The sequence below is a fragment of the Rana temporaria genome, chromosome 8, assembly GCF_905171775.1.
Source record: "Rana temporaria chromosome 8, aRanTem1.1, whole genome shotgun sequence".
NCBI classification, from domain to species: domain Eukaryota; kingdom Metazoa; phylum Chordata; class Amphibia; order Anura; family Ranidae; genus Rana; species Rana temporaria.
The window spans coordinates 118,889,986-118,907,989 of NC_053496.1; the positions used below are offsets into that span (position 1 = coordinate 118,889,986).

Consider the following 18,004-nt stretch of genomic DNA (forward strand, 5'->3'; position numbering starts at 1 on the left):
TTACAGTATTATTAGTTTATATAAACTGTCTTGTATTTTGGTGCATTTTCATAAAATAAAAACGATGTGTTAATATCTGATTACCATTAAAGGGGTTGTAAAGGTTTGTTTTTTATTTTCTAAATAGGTTCCTTTAATCTAGTGCATTGTTGGTTCACTTACCTTTTCCTTTGATTTCCCTTCTAAATGTTTTTTTTTCTTTGTCTGAATTTCTCACTTCCTGTTTCTCCTCAGTAAGCATTCCCCCATCATCCATGGGGGTTAGTCATCCAGAACAGCATACTGAGGAGGAACAGGAAGTGAGAAATTCATACAAAGAAAACAAAGAAATAAAATATTTAGAAGGGAAATCGAAGGAAAAGGTAAGTGAACCAACAATTCACTAGCTTAAAGGAACCCATTTAGAAAATAAAATCGAACGTTTACAACCCCTTTAAGAAAGGAAGTGTTTTGGTTTAAGTAAGAAGAACTGAACATCCTGTGATCAGTACAGTCTGCCAGTAATAGGACATTGGCAGACAGCTAGCGCACATTCTATAAAGCGATTTTTATGAGTAAGAAATCTTGATTTCCTTGCAACAAAATGGGCCTGGCACAGAATCTGGACACCTCCTACAGTGTGGCATTTAACATTAATGGAATTTTCCCAGTCTTTAGTTACTTTGTTTTTTGTTTATGAGCGTATGTAGATTGGTTGGTTGGTTTTTAATTTAAATTACCTATTTATTTCAGGGTGCTGGATATGCAAAAGGAAAATATTTTCCTGAACAATGACCTGTTTACTCTAGAGGTAGGTAAGGGCATAAGAGTCACCATATACAACAGTACACATATGAGATAAACAATGATTCGAAGCTCCATAAAACTCAAAGCAACAGATAATGACTAATCTACAGTGAAGATGCATGCATTCGTATTTGCTATGTATGTGGTGTTTATTGGATAAACCTGTGTTCATTGGAAGTCCAGATGTGCTTCTAACATGTAATCCACTGCTGCCAAATAGTGAATCACAAAGGCCGTGTACATTCCTGGCTCCAGGCTCTTAAACCTTCCCCCTTGTTTTCCCTTCGGAGATGGAATTTGCTGTTGTAATTCACAAATGGTTCCCATTATTGTAACCAAAATAAACATTGGGGCTTAACTCCTCCAATCCTGGCCCAAATCTCAGCCGCACATTCTCAATGTGGAGTGGCTGCTTTGAATAAAGAGGAACACACATTTCTCTCTCTCGCTGAAGACTATTTGTCATTCAGCATGCTCCATCATCACACCTACCTGGCAGACTCTCAGAAAATGAATGAAGGGTTGCAGGACATACAGTATTTCACAATGTTCTTTATCGATCGACCACCAACATATTTATGGACCCTGTAGCTGAGTCAAATAAAAACAATCACTTGAATGCATCTCCCAGAGTGAAAGAAGGAGACACTGAGCATGTTTTGTTTATGACATAATAAACGTGTTCGATTGCTTTAGCTGATATAAAGTGGACCTATGAGCAGGGCCGGACTGGGAGTAAAAACCAGCCCTGGAAAACCTTTCATACCAGCCCCATAGCATTATTATACGAATAATATATATATGAAAGCACATAGGGCTAGGGAGATTAATATATATATATTACAGTGGAACCTCAGATTACGAGCATAATCCGTTCCAGGAGAATGCTCGTAATCCAAAGTACTCGCATATCAAAGTGAGTTTCCCCATTGAAGTTAATGGAAACAAAAATAATTTGTTCCGCATTGACTTCAATTGCATGCAATACCGCATGTGGCCAGAGGTGGGGGGCACCGAAGAGCATCGGAGACACTCGGAAATGTCACTTGCCACTTGTCCCTTGTCACCAGATTCAGCATGTCACGACAGCAGGGGACTGGGTGACAGAGGACTGGGCGACAGCAGGGGACTGGGCGACAGAGGACTTGGCGACTGGGTGACAGAGGACTTGGCGATAGCAGGGGATTGGGTGACAGAGGACTTGGCGACAGAGAACTTGGCGACAGCAGGGGACTGGGTGACAGAGGGCTGGGTGACAGTAGGGGACTGGGTGACAGGGGACTGGGTGACAGAGGGCTGAGTGACAGAGGGCGACAGAGGGCGACAGCAGGGGACTTGGCGACAGCAGGGGACTGGGTGACAGAGGACTTGGTGACAGCAGGGGACTCAGTGACAGAGGAATTGGCGACAGCAGGGGACTGGATGACAGAGGACTTGGCGACAGCAGGGGACTGGGTGACAGAGGACTTGGCGACTGGGTGACAGAGGACTTGGCGATAGCAGGGGATTGGGTGACAGAGGACTTGGCGACAGAGAACTTGGCGACAGCAGGGGATTGGGTGACAGAGGACTTGGCGACAGAACTTGGCGACAGCAGGGGACTGGGTGACAGAGGGCTGGGTGACAGTAGGGGACTGGGTGACAGGGGACTGGGTGACAGAGGGCTGAGTGACAGAGGGCTGAGTGACAGGGGACTGGGTTACAGAGGGCTGGGTGACAGCAGGGGACTGGGTGACACAGAGGACTGGGTGACACAGAGGACTGGGTGACACAGAGGGCTGGGTGGTAGGGGACTGGGTGACACAGGGGACTGGGTGACACAGGGGACTGGGTGAGATAGGGGACTGGGTGACACAGGGGACTGGGTGAGATAGGGGACTGGGTGACACAGGGGACTGGGTGACACAGGGGACTGGGTGACACAGGGGACTGGGTGACACAGGGGACTGGGTGAGATAGGGGACTGGGTGACACAGGGGACTGGGTCAGATAGGGGACTGGGTGACACAGGGGACTGGGTCAGATAGGGGACTGGGTGACACAGGGGACTGGGTCAGATAGGGGACTGGGTGACACAGGGGACTGGGTGAGATAGGGGACTGGGTGACACAGGGGACTGGGTCAGATAGGGGACTGGGTGACACAGGGGACTGGGTCAGATAGGGGACTGGGTGACACAGGGGACTGGGTCAGATAGGGGACTGGGTGACACAGGGGACTGGGTGACACAGGGGACTGGGTGACACAGGGGACTGGGTGACACGGGAGACTAGGTGACACAGGACTGGGTGACACAGGGGACTGGGTGACACAGGACTGGGTGACACAGGGGACTGGGTGACAGCAGGGGACTGGGTGACAGCAGGGGACTGGGTGACAGCAGGGGACTGGGTGACAGCAGGGGACTGGGTGACACAGGGGACTGGGTGACACAGGGGACTGGGTGACACAGGGGACTGGGTGACACAGGGGACTGGGTGACAGCAGGGGACTGGGTGACACAGGACTGGGTGACACAGGGGACTGGGTGACACAGGGGCTGGGTGACACAGGGGACTAGGTGACACTAGGGGACTGGGTGACACTGGGGACTAGGGGACTGGGTGACACTGGGGACTGGGTGACACTGGGGACTGGGTGACACTGGGGACTGGGTGACACTGGGGACTGGGTGACACTGGGGACTGGGTGACACTGGGGACTAGGGGACTGGGTGACACTGGGGACTAGGGGACTGGGTGACACTGGGGACTGGGTGACACTGGGGACTGGGTGACACTGGGGACTAGGGGACTGGGTGACACTGGGGACTGGGTGACACTGGGGACTGGGTGACACTGGGGACTAGGGGACTGGGTGACACTGGGGACTGGGTGACACTGGGGACTAGGGGACTGGGTGACACTGGGGACTGGGTGACACTGGGGACTAGGGGACTGGGTGACACTGGGGACTGGACTCTCTCTCTCTCACCATTCCATGGTCAACCCCCCCCCCCTCCCCTCTCTCTGAGATTATTACACAGACTGTTTACATTTTCCAGGGGCAGCAAAGAGAGAGGAGGGGGGCGCGGGGGATGCACCGTTACATGGTGAGAGAGAGTCGAGAGATACACACAGTATACAGGATTTGTTCCTCACCTTGTGCTCCAAGGATGGCTGGGCCGGGCGTTCACTTCTTCTCCTCTGGCTGCGGCTGAAGACACGTGACTCTGCACTGGGCGGTGCTGGCGCCGCACGGGAAGATGGAACAGGGTCTGACGTTCGGTTCTTCTCCCGCTCGGCTCCTCCCCTCCCTCAGACACGTGACGTGACACGATCGCCCCAGTCCACACAGGCACAGCGCGGGAAGGAAAGTGCAGCGGCGAGCATGGCGGCCGCAAACCGCCGACGGCCGGCCGCCGCTGCTTTTATTATGCGAGTGAGACTTTAACATGACACTGGAGAGGGCAGGCGCATAATTTAAAAGTGCGGCCGCGGCCGCGATGGCGGCCGCCGCCGTGGCCCACAGGCAGCTGAGCTGATTAATATCTGATTGACAGCCGGCGGCCTACCGGGAATTTTCCCGGTATCCCGGTAGGCCAGTCCGGCCCTGCCTATGAGGATAGAAACATTTGGGAGCAGCCATCGCTGACTTGTTTTTCAGAGGTGTTTACTAGAGACCAGTGAAGTCTGAGAATATCCTGAGCCCACTAGGCAGTACATTCAGGACTAGGTGATAGTCCTGCACATTTATAGCTAGATTCAGGTAGCTGTGTGTATTTTTACAGCGGCGTAGCGTATCGTATTTACGCTACGCCGCCGTAAGTAAGTGAGGCAAGTGCTGTATTCACAAAGCACTTGCCTCCTAAGTTACGGCGGCGTAGCGTAAATGGGGCCGGCGTAAGCGCGCCTAATTCAAATGAGGATGAGGGGCGTGTTTTATGTAAATGGGTGGTGACCCGACGTGATTGACGTTTTTTACTAACGGCGCATGCGCCGTCCGTGTACATATCCCAGTGTGCATTGCTCCAAAGTACGCCGCAAGGACGTATCGGTTTCAACGTGAACGTAAATTACATCCAGCCCCATTCACGGACGACTTACGCAAACGACGTAAAAAATTCAAATTTCGACGCGGGAACGACGGCCATACTTAACATTGACTAGGCCAGCTATTTGTTGAAATAACTTTACGCCGGAAAATGCCTTACCTAAACGGTGTATCTTTACTGCGACGGGCGCATTTACATATTCTACGCCGAACTCAACGGAAGCGCCACCTAGCGGCCAGCGGAAAAATTGCACCCTAAGATACAACGGCGTAGGAGACTTATGCCGCTTGTATCTTAGCCTAATTTAAGCGTATCTGGTTTCCAGAATACGCTTACATTTAGGACGGCCTAGATTCAGAGTTACGTCAGCGTATCTACTGATACGCCGGAGTAAACCTTTCTGAATCTAGCTATTAGAAACAAGTGAGCTTTGACAACTCCCATATGTATGTTATCACAAGTTTCCTTAAAAAAGCAGGAAATGATGAAACAACAACATTTCTGATCTTTTTTTATCCCTGAAAATTTGCCTGTCTGTTATGTTTATCAACCGTTTAAATTGTTAAAGGTGAATACTTGGAAAAGTATTGAAATATTGGAGCCAGACAAGACAGGCAACTAGCATTTCAGTAGATGGTCAGAAATGGAAGCTTCCATATTTCTAATATACGTTTACTCTGTAGCCATTTGACAGATTAGAAGACCTGGATGGGAAAACTATTTTGTGACTAGGAAGAGATCTAGCCATGTTTTCCTCTGGTACAATCTCTGGTAAATGTTTTCAATTGAAAATTGGGTGAAAATTGTATGACTCTTGGTCAAGGCTGAATTAGGGTCAACTGAAGCCCTAAGCAAGCCAAAAAAGGTGCCTCCCTCAGACCTTTCATTGCTTAACCGACAAGACAATTCAGGGTCTGTTTATGAAAAAATGCATAGCCATTTATCCAGTGAATCTGCATGCGTGTGCTGTGTGTGCAAATTGAGCAAAACAAATGTGGTTTTGTTTTTTTGAACAAATGTTCTCTTATTATTTGTAGTAAGTAGTAAACAAAATGTATTATGGCCACTAGATGGAGCAAAGGAGCATAGAAAACACATAAGTCTTTGTTAAAAAAAAACAAAACTACAATGTAACAATTCTAGCGAATGCTAGAGGGAATTAGCAAGCAAACGTACACATTAAAAAGACCAGTACGCACTTTTATGTTCACTAGAAATAGATAGATAGCTAGGCAGATGCAGTGCCTTGAAAAAGTATTCATGAAAATGTACACATTTTGTCATGTTACAACCAAATATGTAAATGTATTTTATTTGGATTTTATGTGATAGACCAACACAAAGTGGCACATAATTGTGCAGTGAAAGGAAAATGATAAATGATTTTAGATTTTTTTTTTTACAAATAAATATCTAAAAAGTGTGCCGTGCATTTGTATCCCCCCTGGAGTGAATACTTTGTAGAACCACCTTTCACTGCAATTACAGCTGCAAGTCTTTTTGGGTATATCTCTACCAGCTTTGCACATCTAGAGAGTGAGATTTTTGCCCATTTTTCTTTGTAAAATAGTTCAAGCTCTATCAGATTGGATGGAAAGCAATCTTCAAGTCTTGACACAGATTCTCAATTGGATTTAGGTCTGAGCTTTGACTGGGCCATTCTAACACATGAATATGATTTGATCTAAACCATTTCATTGTAGCTCTGGCTGTATGTTTAGGGTCGTTCTCCGGATGGAAGGTGAACCTCCGCCCCAGTCTCAAGTCTTTTGCAGGCTCTAACAGGTTTTTCTAAGATTGCCCTGTACTTGGCTTGACCCATCTTCCCATCAACTCTGACCATCTTCCCTGTCCCTGCTGAAGAAAAGCATCCCCACAACATGATGCTGCCACCACCAGGTTTCACGGTGGGGATGGTGTGTTCAGGGTGATGTGCAGTGTTAGTTTTCCGCCACACATTGCGTTTTATTTTCACCACATATAGCGTTTTCCTTTTAGGCCAAAAAATGTAACTTTGGTCTCATCTGACCAGAGCACCTTCTTCCACGTGTTTGCTTCTCACAAACTGCAAATGGGACTCATGGTTTTCTTTTAACAATGGCTTTCTTCTTGCCACTCTTCCATAAAGGCCAGATTTGTGGAATGCACGACTAATAGTTGTCCTGTAAACAAATTCTCCCACCTGAGCTGTGGCTCTCTGGAGCTCCACCAGAGTCACCATGGGTCTCTTGGCTGCTTCTCTGATTATTGCTCTCCTTGCCCGGCCTGTCAGTTTAGGTGGACGGCCATGTCTTGGTAGGTTTGCAGTTACGCCATACTCTTTCCATTTTTGGATGATGGATTGAACAGTGTTCCATGAGATATTTTTTTATAACCTAACCCAGCTTTAAACTTCTCCGCAACTTTATACCTGACCTGTCTGGTGTGTTCATTGGCCTTAATTAGGTGACATTTGAAAGCAATTGGTTCCACTAGGGTATCGGAGGGGCTGAATACAAATGCATGCCACACTTTTCTGATATTTATTTGAAACAAATTTTGAAAACCATTTATCATTTTCCTTCCACTTCACAATTATGTACCACTTTGGGTTGGTCAATCACATAAAATCCCAATAAAATACATTTATGTTTTTGGTTATAACATGACAAAATGTAAAATTTTCAAGGCACTGTATATAGATAGTTAGACAGACAGACAGACACCTGCTCTTGAAGTGAGCAGAGTCCAGATCTTGTTGGATCCCAGTAGTCTCCAAACCTTCACCTAGTATAAACAGGCACATAAGAGGGTCCATGTACAGCTACATGGTTTGCCAGTCTTGGCTTATACACTCTGGTGGTAAAGCATAAGACCCCCCCACCTATGCTTTACAGCCAAGAAAGCTGGCCTCTCTTTCAGCGCTGTATCCTGGCCTAGGCCAACAAGGCCCAGGCCTAGGGCAGCACTTTGCAGGGGGGCAGCACGGAAAGAGTCCCCACCGTCTTGCGCTACACTGTTAGTGTAGCGGTAGTCTTATGGGGCGGACTGGGCTGAGAGGCAAATTAGTCTAGCGCCCCCATAAAGCGGCCGCACTGCTTCTGGTATGCAGGCGGCCAGCATTCTGCAACTGTGGGGGGGTTCTGCTGCACCATTGGCATGGTTATATCTTCTTAGTCCTCTCCTTAAAATTATCAGAAATTTGTGCTTAAAGTAGAACTATAGGCTACACGTTATTTTTAATTTTGCATAGATTAAGGGGGGGGGGGGTTAGCCCCTGTCAGTTTATTTTTTACCATCCCTGTCCCGTTGCAGAAATTTCCCTTCACTTCCTACCCCATAGCCAAACAGGAAATGAGAGGAAATCTATGCAAATTAAGGAAATTCATTGCCCCCCCAACCGGCCCTCAGAACTAGTGTCCCCACTAAATTTTTTAAACAGAAAGGGGCGTGACCTTGCCAGGAAGGGGTGTGTCATATTTAAATTAGGGGGGGGTGCGAGTTTAGTCAGGCCTAGGGCAGCACAAAACCTAAATACACCTCTGCTCTCTTTGATCTGCAGTTGCCATGATCTGACAGTTGTTATCAACCACCAGGTCATGGCCCACTGGCCCTTCCTGGGCCTCCAGCCACCTGAAGATCTTCTATAGTTTTTAACCACCCCCTTCTTTATCCAAAAGAGAATGCATGTCTGATTTTGGATACTTTAATACAAATGTTATTTTAAAGGATAAGAACCGAACATGAGCCCTGACAGATATTCCCAGTGATTCATTTGCTACTGTACTGTGTTCTGTACCCTGTTCATGTTTCCAGACTGACAGACTGAGCACACACTGCTGCACATATGGAATTTATGTCTCTTTCCTTAAACAGAAAATAACATATTTTTTTCTTGCAGTATATGGTTCTTGTAATAGCTCACTGGTTCACTGGCTATAAATAAGGCATTCTGGAATCTCATGTTTACTTTTTATGCAGACCCCATTTCGTTCTACATATTTGTGCAAACATATCGTATTGGCATTCACTGGTGATTTCTGCTATGTTTTTATATTGTTATGGTTCCTAAATGAAATATCCGGATTGTGCTGATTGCAGCCATACAATGTCTTCATACATGTATAAATGTTGTATTAGAGTGACTGAATCCATCGTTCCAGCTATTCATGCTTGTTCGCTACTGATTAAATATAGCTCATTATCGCCCTCCAGAAAAATTTGTAGATCACCTACCTACTAGGGTTGTACCGATACCGATACTAGTATTGGTATCCATACCAAGCATTTGTGCAAGTGCTTGTACTTTCACAAATGCTTCCGATGCCAGATCCAAAACCTGGAACCGGAAGTCGGCGGACAGAGAGGGAGGAGCGGAGATCGGTCTGGCGGCAGTGTATCAGAGTGGGTAAGTTGGCCAGGACAGGGGTGCAGGGCGCCGCCACATATTCCGGTGACTGGAGCCGTCACATTCAACACAGGAAGTGACGTTCCGTGTCATTGTCGGAAGGGTAAACATCACGACGGCCATCTTGGTACACCCTGCACTTGGCTGCAGTAAGCCAGCAGCGGACAACTTGTTACACCCAACCCATATAGTTCGGGCTGGGTGTAACAAGATGTCCGCTGCTGGCTTACTGCAGCCAAGTGCAAGGTGTACCAATATGGACATCGCAGCACATACTTACTAGAAGTTAAAGGTAAATGACATGAATGATGAGAGGAAAGGAAGGATTTTGCAATGCTATATGCCAAATAGCATTGCAAAATCCTTCCTCTCTTCTCCTCATTCATGTCATTTATTATGCAAGTGCCCATCAGTGCCTGCCCAAAAGTGCCTGTAAGTGACATCAGTTCCATCTTTCAGTGCCGCCTTTCAGTGCCCATAAGTGTCTATAAGTGACATCAGTTCCATCTAACGGTGCCGCCTTTCAGTGCCCATAAGTGACATCAGTTCCATCTATCAGTGCTGCCTTTTAGTGCCCATAAGTGCCGCCTATCAGTGCCCATAAGTGCTGCCTATCAGTGCCATCCGGAAAAAAGTATCGGTACTTGTACTAGGTCTTAAAAAGGTGGTATCGGGACAACCCTACTACCTACTACAGGAAAAATTGTCACCTGTGTACTTTTACACCTGCCTTAACAACTTGTTATTGCCTGGTGGGACATACTGCCAGATTTTAGGAGAGGGGTTGGGGGGAACTATTAGCTAAATGGGGGGGCTGTCCTGTAGAAAGAGGGCCTCTATAGCTGATTAGATGGAAATAGCCCCAAGGAAGCATCATAATCACCTAATGATTGTTCATGTGTGGCCTTGAGCACACAGGGCAGAAGATTTAAGTGGTACTCCACCTTCCCTGCTCTCAATGAATCCCCCCTAGTATGTATTATATTTGGTCAATCCGGTGACTTCACTATCTTACCTGAGTACTTCCTTGGAAGCCGTGGTGGCCAGTCCTTCCTCCTCTTCTAAATGGTGCTCATATAGGCAATGTTCACACTTATGCAGGTTGCAGTTTATTCCTTTTTCCTGTTGCGTCTTGTGTTTTTTTTACACTATTTTTGTTAGTTTTTAATGTAGTTTGGGTTTTTGGGAGGTGTCTGTTCTCATGCAGGAGAAACCAGCAAAAACACAGCAGAAATGCATCAAAAATGCAAGCACTGCGTTCTTGATGCATTTCTGCTGCATTTTCTTTGAAGTCTGTGGAACCAAAAACGCATAATGATGAGGGCAAAAAAAGTCCCTGACCCTTTCCAAAAATCGCACTGGTTGAAAACACACAAATGTCAATGTGACCTATGCAAAATCATGTTAAATGAACTGTAGTGCATTTCGGAAAAACTGAAAACGCACTGAAAAACACAGTTGTGAACCAGGCCGTAATGACCTGTTAACTCCTCTCTGTCCAGGCATTCTGTGAGCCCAGGCTGCATAATGATGCTGTGCCAGGGGTGAATCTATGACAACATATGCTCGCAGGAAGTGGGTTGGATGACACTGCCTGTCCTCACCCCTGGAAAACTAGTGGTCTCTAAAAGTGCTGCAGGTGACAGCTGAAGGATATCATTAAAGGAAAAATGTTTAATTTTCACCAATCCAAGGCATCCTCTATAAAATAGGTATTTGTTTTGTTACTACTAAGAGAGGTTGTAAACCTCAAAACAAAAAACAAAAAAAAAACATGCAAGACAAAGGCATAATGAGCTAGTATGTAAAACAATTGTCAAATGGCGCAAGGGAAGGTAAGTAGCAGACAGCAGTGGCTCATGTGTCTAAGTGGCTCATGGGTCTAAATAAATTATCATAAATACAGACGTGGTAGAAGAGTTAGTGGCTAATTGGTCATAAAATATTAAACAAAAGTTCATAAATGAGTCCAAAAAGCGCTTAGCGGCAGCAGTCCCAGAAAGCAGAAGCTGGCTCTGAAAGTGATAAACAAGAAAAACAAGGATGCGCCAGATCTAAGTGCAGTATGTAACGTTTTAATGGGTAAAATAAAGACACACAGCCAAATGGCTACTCACAAGTGTTGGGGGATAATAGGCATGTAAATGGACTGATGTGGACTAATTATTTTCCTGACACAATTTCTCAGGGAGGAACCCATTCTACCGCCTGATTCAAATTAATGAGAGCATGCAATCCAGACAAAAAGATTTCACATGCTCACCTTCCAACGTTCAACAGCCAAGAGAGGGCCTGAGCTATGGCCCCCACAGCTTTATTAAAAGCATAGAATCACAAAACATGCATTGATTGGTTCACATCATACACCCACTCTACCCTCCTCCCCTGTGTGGCTTGTCCTTGGCATGAAGCTTCTCATTGGTCAGTTCATATAAGGGATGGTTTCCTATTCCATGTTCTTCTTGAAAATCCACGTGTCATAAAAAGTCCATTATCCGCTCAGCAAGTTTCCTCCACAAGCTTCACACGGGGGGGGGGTTTCCTCTTCCATACAGAGCAAGGAACGAGAAGGGGATTTTGGAATAAAAGCCATCTAGGAATGCAATAGGGGGGGAAGGGCTGAACACATTTGTAACATGAGGGAAAAATGGAGAGGAAATGGCTTCTGAACAAACAGCTCTCCTTTGTATCTCCACTTCAAATGGTAACTTTAAAAACCATCATATAGTATTCCTGATATAAGCTCTTTTAAGGAAAACAAACACTTATTGATTATACCCATACATACATATGCATAATGCGTATAAAAACAAACAGTATAAGGAATATAGGAAAGAGAAATATTTCAGTGATTCTAATCATAACATAAAATAAAATTTTCATTTTAGCACGTCCACCACAGGACTAAGATCCGGGGTCACTGAGGTCCGTCTGCTGCTACATTTCATCCACAGCTGCTTCCACCTAATGCTGACTACCGGAATATATCGGACCTCAGTGACCCCGGATCTTAGTCCATTTACATGCCTATTATCCCCCAACACTTGTGAGTAGCCATTTAGCTGTGTGTCTTTATTTTACCCATTAAAACATTACATACTGCACTTAGATCTGGCGCATCCTTGGTTTTTTATAATGAGCTAGTATGCTTCGCATACTAGCTCATTATGAAATACTTACCTTAGAACAGTGATGGCGAACCTTGGCACCCCAGATGTTTTGGAACTACATTTTCCATGATGCTCACTTGCACTGCAGAGTACATGAGCATCATGGGAAACGTAGTTCCAAAACATCTGGGGTGCCAAGGTTCGCCATCACTGCCTTAGAACGATTCCCTGGATTGGCACTGGCACAACACTGACAGGGCCGACAGGTTTCGTGGGGCACAATGAGTCCGCATTGTGGGGCACAATGAGTCTGTAATGTGGGGCACAGTGAGTCTGTAATGTGGGGCACAGTGAGTCTGTAATGTGGGGCACAGTGAGTCTGTAATGTGGGGCACAGTGAGGCTGCAATGTGGGGCACAGTGAGGCTGCAATGTGGGGCACAATGAGTCTGCAATGGTGGACACAGTGAGGCTGCATTGATGAGCACAGGTAAGGCTGTGCTGAGGGGAATAATATTTATTTCTGTAACTTAATTCTGCATAAAACATTTAAGTGTCATTTCATGAGATAATTTATGAGGGCGTGATTGAGGGAGAATAAAGGCGGAGCAGAGTAGGGGTTGGGTTGGGCAACTGGTGGCGAGTAACACTTGAGGCCTGGCTAGTGGCTTAAGACTTGAAATTTTGAGCCCTGTAGTATATGATGAAAGCTGAAATTCAGGTAAACTGTGATTGTGTTGATTTTCTTTCATTAAATACAGGTAACATGCCTGGTGGAGACCAGGGATAAGAACCACTCTTCACATTTGAGGACTGCTCTAGCAGACAGATACGCCACCTTAAAATGGATAGACCAATAGGAAGAGAGGATTGGTCATGCAGAAGAGATGTATGTTCTCACTTTTACTGCAAGTATAGACTTTTTTTTTAGAACATGCTGACTTTTCTTTCAGGTTTGAAACAACCACAACAAATCATGTGTATTTCTTTCTTGAATTGTGTATCATGTAGTTACAATTTTTAAATATGGAAAAGTTACAATCGGCTTGTGAATAATATAATAATTTTTTATTATTTATGCTGGAAATTGAATGTATAATATACATTTTGTATTTTATACATTCAATTTCCATCCCATTGTAATACATAACTTTCTCCACCCCAACTAACTACTTACTGTAAGCCAACACACATACTGTAAGCCTCTGTGATCCTAGTAGTTATATGTTGCAATAGTGTGCAGTAATCTATTGCAGCCAGTTAGGTATCCAGCGTTGGCATAATGGTAAGGTCAGACTTCTGTTGCTAACTTTCCATACCCCTCTTAATACAAGAAAGGACCTTGTTTTCTTTGGAAACCGCTGCTTGGCATTGCATGCTATTATGATCTACCAGAACCCCCAGATCCTTCTCCACCATTGATTGCCCCAGTTGTACTCCCCCCTAGTATGTATGATGCATGCGTATGCTTAGCCCCCAAGTGCATAACTTTCCATTTATCACAATTAAACCTCATTTGCCACTTAGTTGCCCAATTAGACAGAGCATTGAGGTCGGCTTGTAAATTGGAGACATCCTGTAAGGACATTATTCCACTGCATAGCTTGTACTTTTAATCCCAGACCTTATATAATTTATAAAGATATACAAGGGTAAGGGTCCCAGCACTGAACCTTGGGGTACACCACTGATAACCTTAGACCATTTAGAGTACGAGTCATTAACCACTACTCTTAATTCTCTCTAAATCTTCTAGTACATCTAACACTCCCCCCAGACAATGCTGCTGCCAAAATGGTGCCCAATATGCTCCTTCATCCAGAGTGGGGGAACTCTAATACAGACGTGCTACTAAACAGATCACCAGGTGAAAACAGAGGGAAAAAGCCTAAGGGCTCTTTCACACGGAGTGGACCATTTCCGGGTCCGCTCCGTGTGTCTCCGTCGGCTCAGCGGGGATCCCCGCTCAGCTGTCGGTGGATAGGGCGGTCCCCGCACACAGTGCAGGGACCGCCCTGTCTCTGCTCCGCTGTCCCCTATGGGGTCTGTCCGTCTGTATCAGTTCCGCTCCGCCGAACGGAAGAAAAATAGGGTTTCTTCCGTTCGGAAAAGCGGATCCCGACTGACGCGGACGCTAGCGGATGCTCCATCCGCTAACGGACGCGTTCCCATAGGGATTCATTACAAGTCCGTTAACGGACTTGTAATGAGCGGACGAACGGTCCGCTAGTGTGAAAGGACCCTTAAAGTAAACAAATGCAGCTACCACATGTAGAAAACAGATTGAAAAAAGGATCTATTTTACACTTATTCATGTTCTCACTTATATGTAAAAAAAATACAAAAATACGATTTCCCTAAATGTATTTAGTTTCCTTAATTTACATTCTTAGTACTATAAAAACTGTTTAATAACTCCATTTGGATTTACAATTATTTGCATCTTGAGTGTTATATAGACCCGATTGCTGTATATATGAAAAGTATGAAAGATGTATGGACTGGATTCAGTGGACTTGGAAGACATGACATGCTGTGTCATGCTGCCTCAAAAGGGATATACAGTAAACACTTACTTGTCAAAGTACTAGTGAAGGATATTCATTAAGAGCTGCACAAAGGAACAAGTGGTAGTGCACACACGATGGGCACATAATACACTATGCAGTCCAATGTCACTTGTACTGTAGTGGAAAAACATTTGGATGAGCAATTTACAGTACAAAGTGGTGTCCTTCCTATCAATTAATCAGAAATGATTTACAGTGCCTTGAAAAAGTATTCATACCCCTTGAAATTTTTCACAATTTGTCATGTTACAACAAAAACGTAATGTCTTTTATTGGGATTTCATGTGACAAACCAACACAAAGTGGCACATAATTGTGGAGTGGAAAGAAAATGATTCCACACAGTCAATACTTTGTAGAACCACCTTTCACTGCAATTACAGCTGCACATCTAGAAAGTGACATTTTTGCCCAATTTGTTTTTTGCAAAATAGCTCAAGCTCTATCAGATTGGATGGAGAGCATTTGTGAAAAGCAATTTCTTGCCACAGATTCCCAATTGGATTTAGGTCTGGACTTTGACTGGGCCATTCTAGCACATGAATATATTTTGATCTAAACCATTCCATTGTAGCTCTGGTTGTATGTTTAGGGTCGTTGTCCTGCTGGAAGGTGAACCTCCACCCCAGTCGCAAGTCTTTTGCAAACTCAAACAGCTATTCTTCTAAGCTTGCCCTGTATTAGGCTCCATCCATCTTCCCATCAACTGACCAGCTGTCCTGTCCCTGCTGGAAGAAAAAGCATCCCCACAACATGATGCTGCCACCACCATGTTTCACGGTGAGGATGGTGTGTTTAGGGTGTGTGCAGTGTTAGTTTTCCACCACACATAGCGTTTTGCTTTTAGGCCACAAAGTTAAATTTTGGTCTCATCTGACCAGAGCACCTGTTTCATATCCCCCCCGGCTTCTCGCAAACAGGACTTCTTATGGTCTTATGGTCCTGTGGACAGATTCTCCCACCTGAGCTGTGGATCTCAGCAGCTTCTCCAGAGTTACCATGGGCCTCTTGGCTGCTTCGATGAATAATGCTCTCCTTGCCCAGCCTGTCAGTTTAGGTGGACGGTCATGTCTTGGTAGGTTTGCAGTTGTGCCATACTCTTTCCATTTTCAGATGATGGATTGAATAGTGCTTCGTGAGATGTTCAAAGCTCGGGATCTTTTTTTTTACTCTAACCCTGCTTTAAACTTCTCCACAGCGTTATCCCTGACCTGTCTGGTGTGTTCCTTGGCTTTCATGATGCTGTTTGTTCACTAAAGTTCTCTAAACAAACCGCTGAGGGCTTCACAGAATAGCTGTATTTACCCTGAAATTAAATTACACACAGGTGGACTCTATTTACTAATTAGGTGACTTCTGAAGGCAATTGGTTCCACCAGATTTTAGTTAGGGGTATCAGAGTAAAGGGGGCTGAATACAAATGTACACCTCACGTTTCAGATATTTGTTTGTAAAAAATAAATAAAACTATTTATTATTTTCCTTCCATTTCACAATGATGTGCCACTTTGTGTTGGTCATAAAGTCCCAAAAAATATATATTTATGTTTTTGTTGTAACATGACAAAATGTGGAAAATTTCAAGGGGTATGAATACTTTTTCAATGCACTGTATCAGTGAACTGACTACAGCATTGTGTTCATGTATTTTTGTACATCATTACTGTTCTTTGCAATGCTTTCTTGAGTACTCTGTTTTATCTGATAATTATTCATGATCTTCCCTGTAAATAAAGAGGTCTTATGATGAAGCCTGCCCATAGACGGACGCAGTTCTCTTCTATAATGATGGAAAACGATCACTCATTACTTTGCAACTTGTCTGACAAGAAAAAGCAGGAAAACAAAGCAGCCCCCTCCTGCCCTCTTCTCAGGTGGAATAGCATTGGATTGACCAGGTTGCTCCTCCTTAGACCCCCATCAACAATTCTATACAACATTGGCACGTGGACCTGTACACCTGGGAAGCGAAGGTGGACAATGTAGCCTTTTCAAATGAATGCCATGAGGATAGCTGCACAGATCTTCACATGCATCCCTGCTTGTACATCTATGCAGGACCAATGTACAGTTTAGAATTTAGATGGACGGAATTTGGAGCCATGCATCGGTCCGGCACACATGTACTCTCCAGCCTCGTACACACGGCCAGTTTTCCCGGCAGGAAAACTGCCAGGAGAGCTTTTGGCCGGGAAAACCGGACATGTGTATGCTTCCGCGCATGTTTTCCCATCAGGAAAACAGCCGGGAATCCCATCGGGAAAATAGAGAACCTGCTCTCTATTTTCCCGTCGGAATTCCCAGCGTTTTTTTTTTTTTTGCCAGATCTACTACTTACCTATGGGAAAGACTGCAAGGCAGTGTCGATGGAGCATACAAATTCCCGGCCAAAGCTCTCATGGCAGTTTTCCTGTCGGGTTCTCGGCTTACCCCTCGGTTTTCTCGGCAGACTTTTTACCGCAGAGGAAACCAAGCGTGTGTACAGGGCTTTAGAGATGTGTGTGAAGATCTGTGCAATCCTTTGCCTGTCATTGATATGAACAATGAAAAAATAAATAAATACATTGATTTGAAGTAGGGTTGTCCAGATACCGATACTAGTATCGGTATCGGGACCGATACCGAGTATTTGCGGGAGTACTCGTACTCGCGCAAATGCTCCCGATACCTAAATAGAATACTTTTTTTGTATTTATCAACATGTTCTATGAAAATTCTTTGAGTTTTTTACTACTGCGTAACAAGCAAATAAAACATTTTTATTCATTTTTACTCATTTTTATTCTTTTATAATGTCTTGAGTTAGAGTTCTTCATAATTCTAAAGAAAATATCCTTAGTCTGTATTGTGGTTTGAAAACTGTCACATGACATTTAAAAAAAGTATCGGTATTCGGTATCGGCGACTACATGAAAAAAAGTATCGGTACTTGTACTCGGTCCTAAAAAAGTGGTATCGGGACAACCCTAATTTGAAGCATTAAAAGAAAAGTTGTAAGCAAAGACATACCTCTCTGGTTTTCTGCACTGCAGAATGTCACTCTAATCAAGAAGAATCCTTCACCAAAGTCCTGGGTCTGTTAAACTCCTGAGCAGCGCTCAGTGGTTCCTCCTGCCAAC

General features: G+C 44.8%; 1 protein-coding gene across 6 annotated transcripts in view; it reads left to right on the plus strand.

The window, feature by feature from the left end:
- Positions 1-17,166, plus strand: part of LOC120909016 (L-threonine ammonia-lyase-like) — an 80,676-nt gene extending 63,510 nt beyond the window's left edge. For 4 of the 6 annotated variants that reach the window (XM_040320592.1, XM_040320595.1, XM_040320590.1 and 1 more), the window contains 3 exons: positions 733-790; positions 13,077-13,204; positions 16,622-17,166. In XM_040320592.1, coding sequence (XP_040176526.1) covers positions 733-790; positions 13,077-13,175 — 157 coding nt within the window. In that variant the 3' untranslated portion in view covers positions 13,176-13,204; positions 16,622-17,166. Of the gene's footprint in view, positions 1-732; positions 791-13,076; positions 13,224-16,621 lie in introns of those variants that run through there. The other 2 variants (XM_040320591.1, XM_040320596.1) reach the window with 2 other exon arrangements.
- Positions 17,167-18,004: the final 838 nt, after the last annotated feature.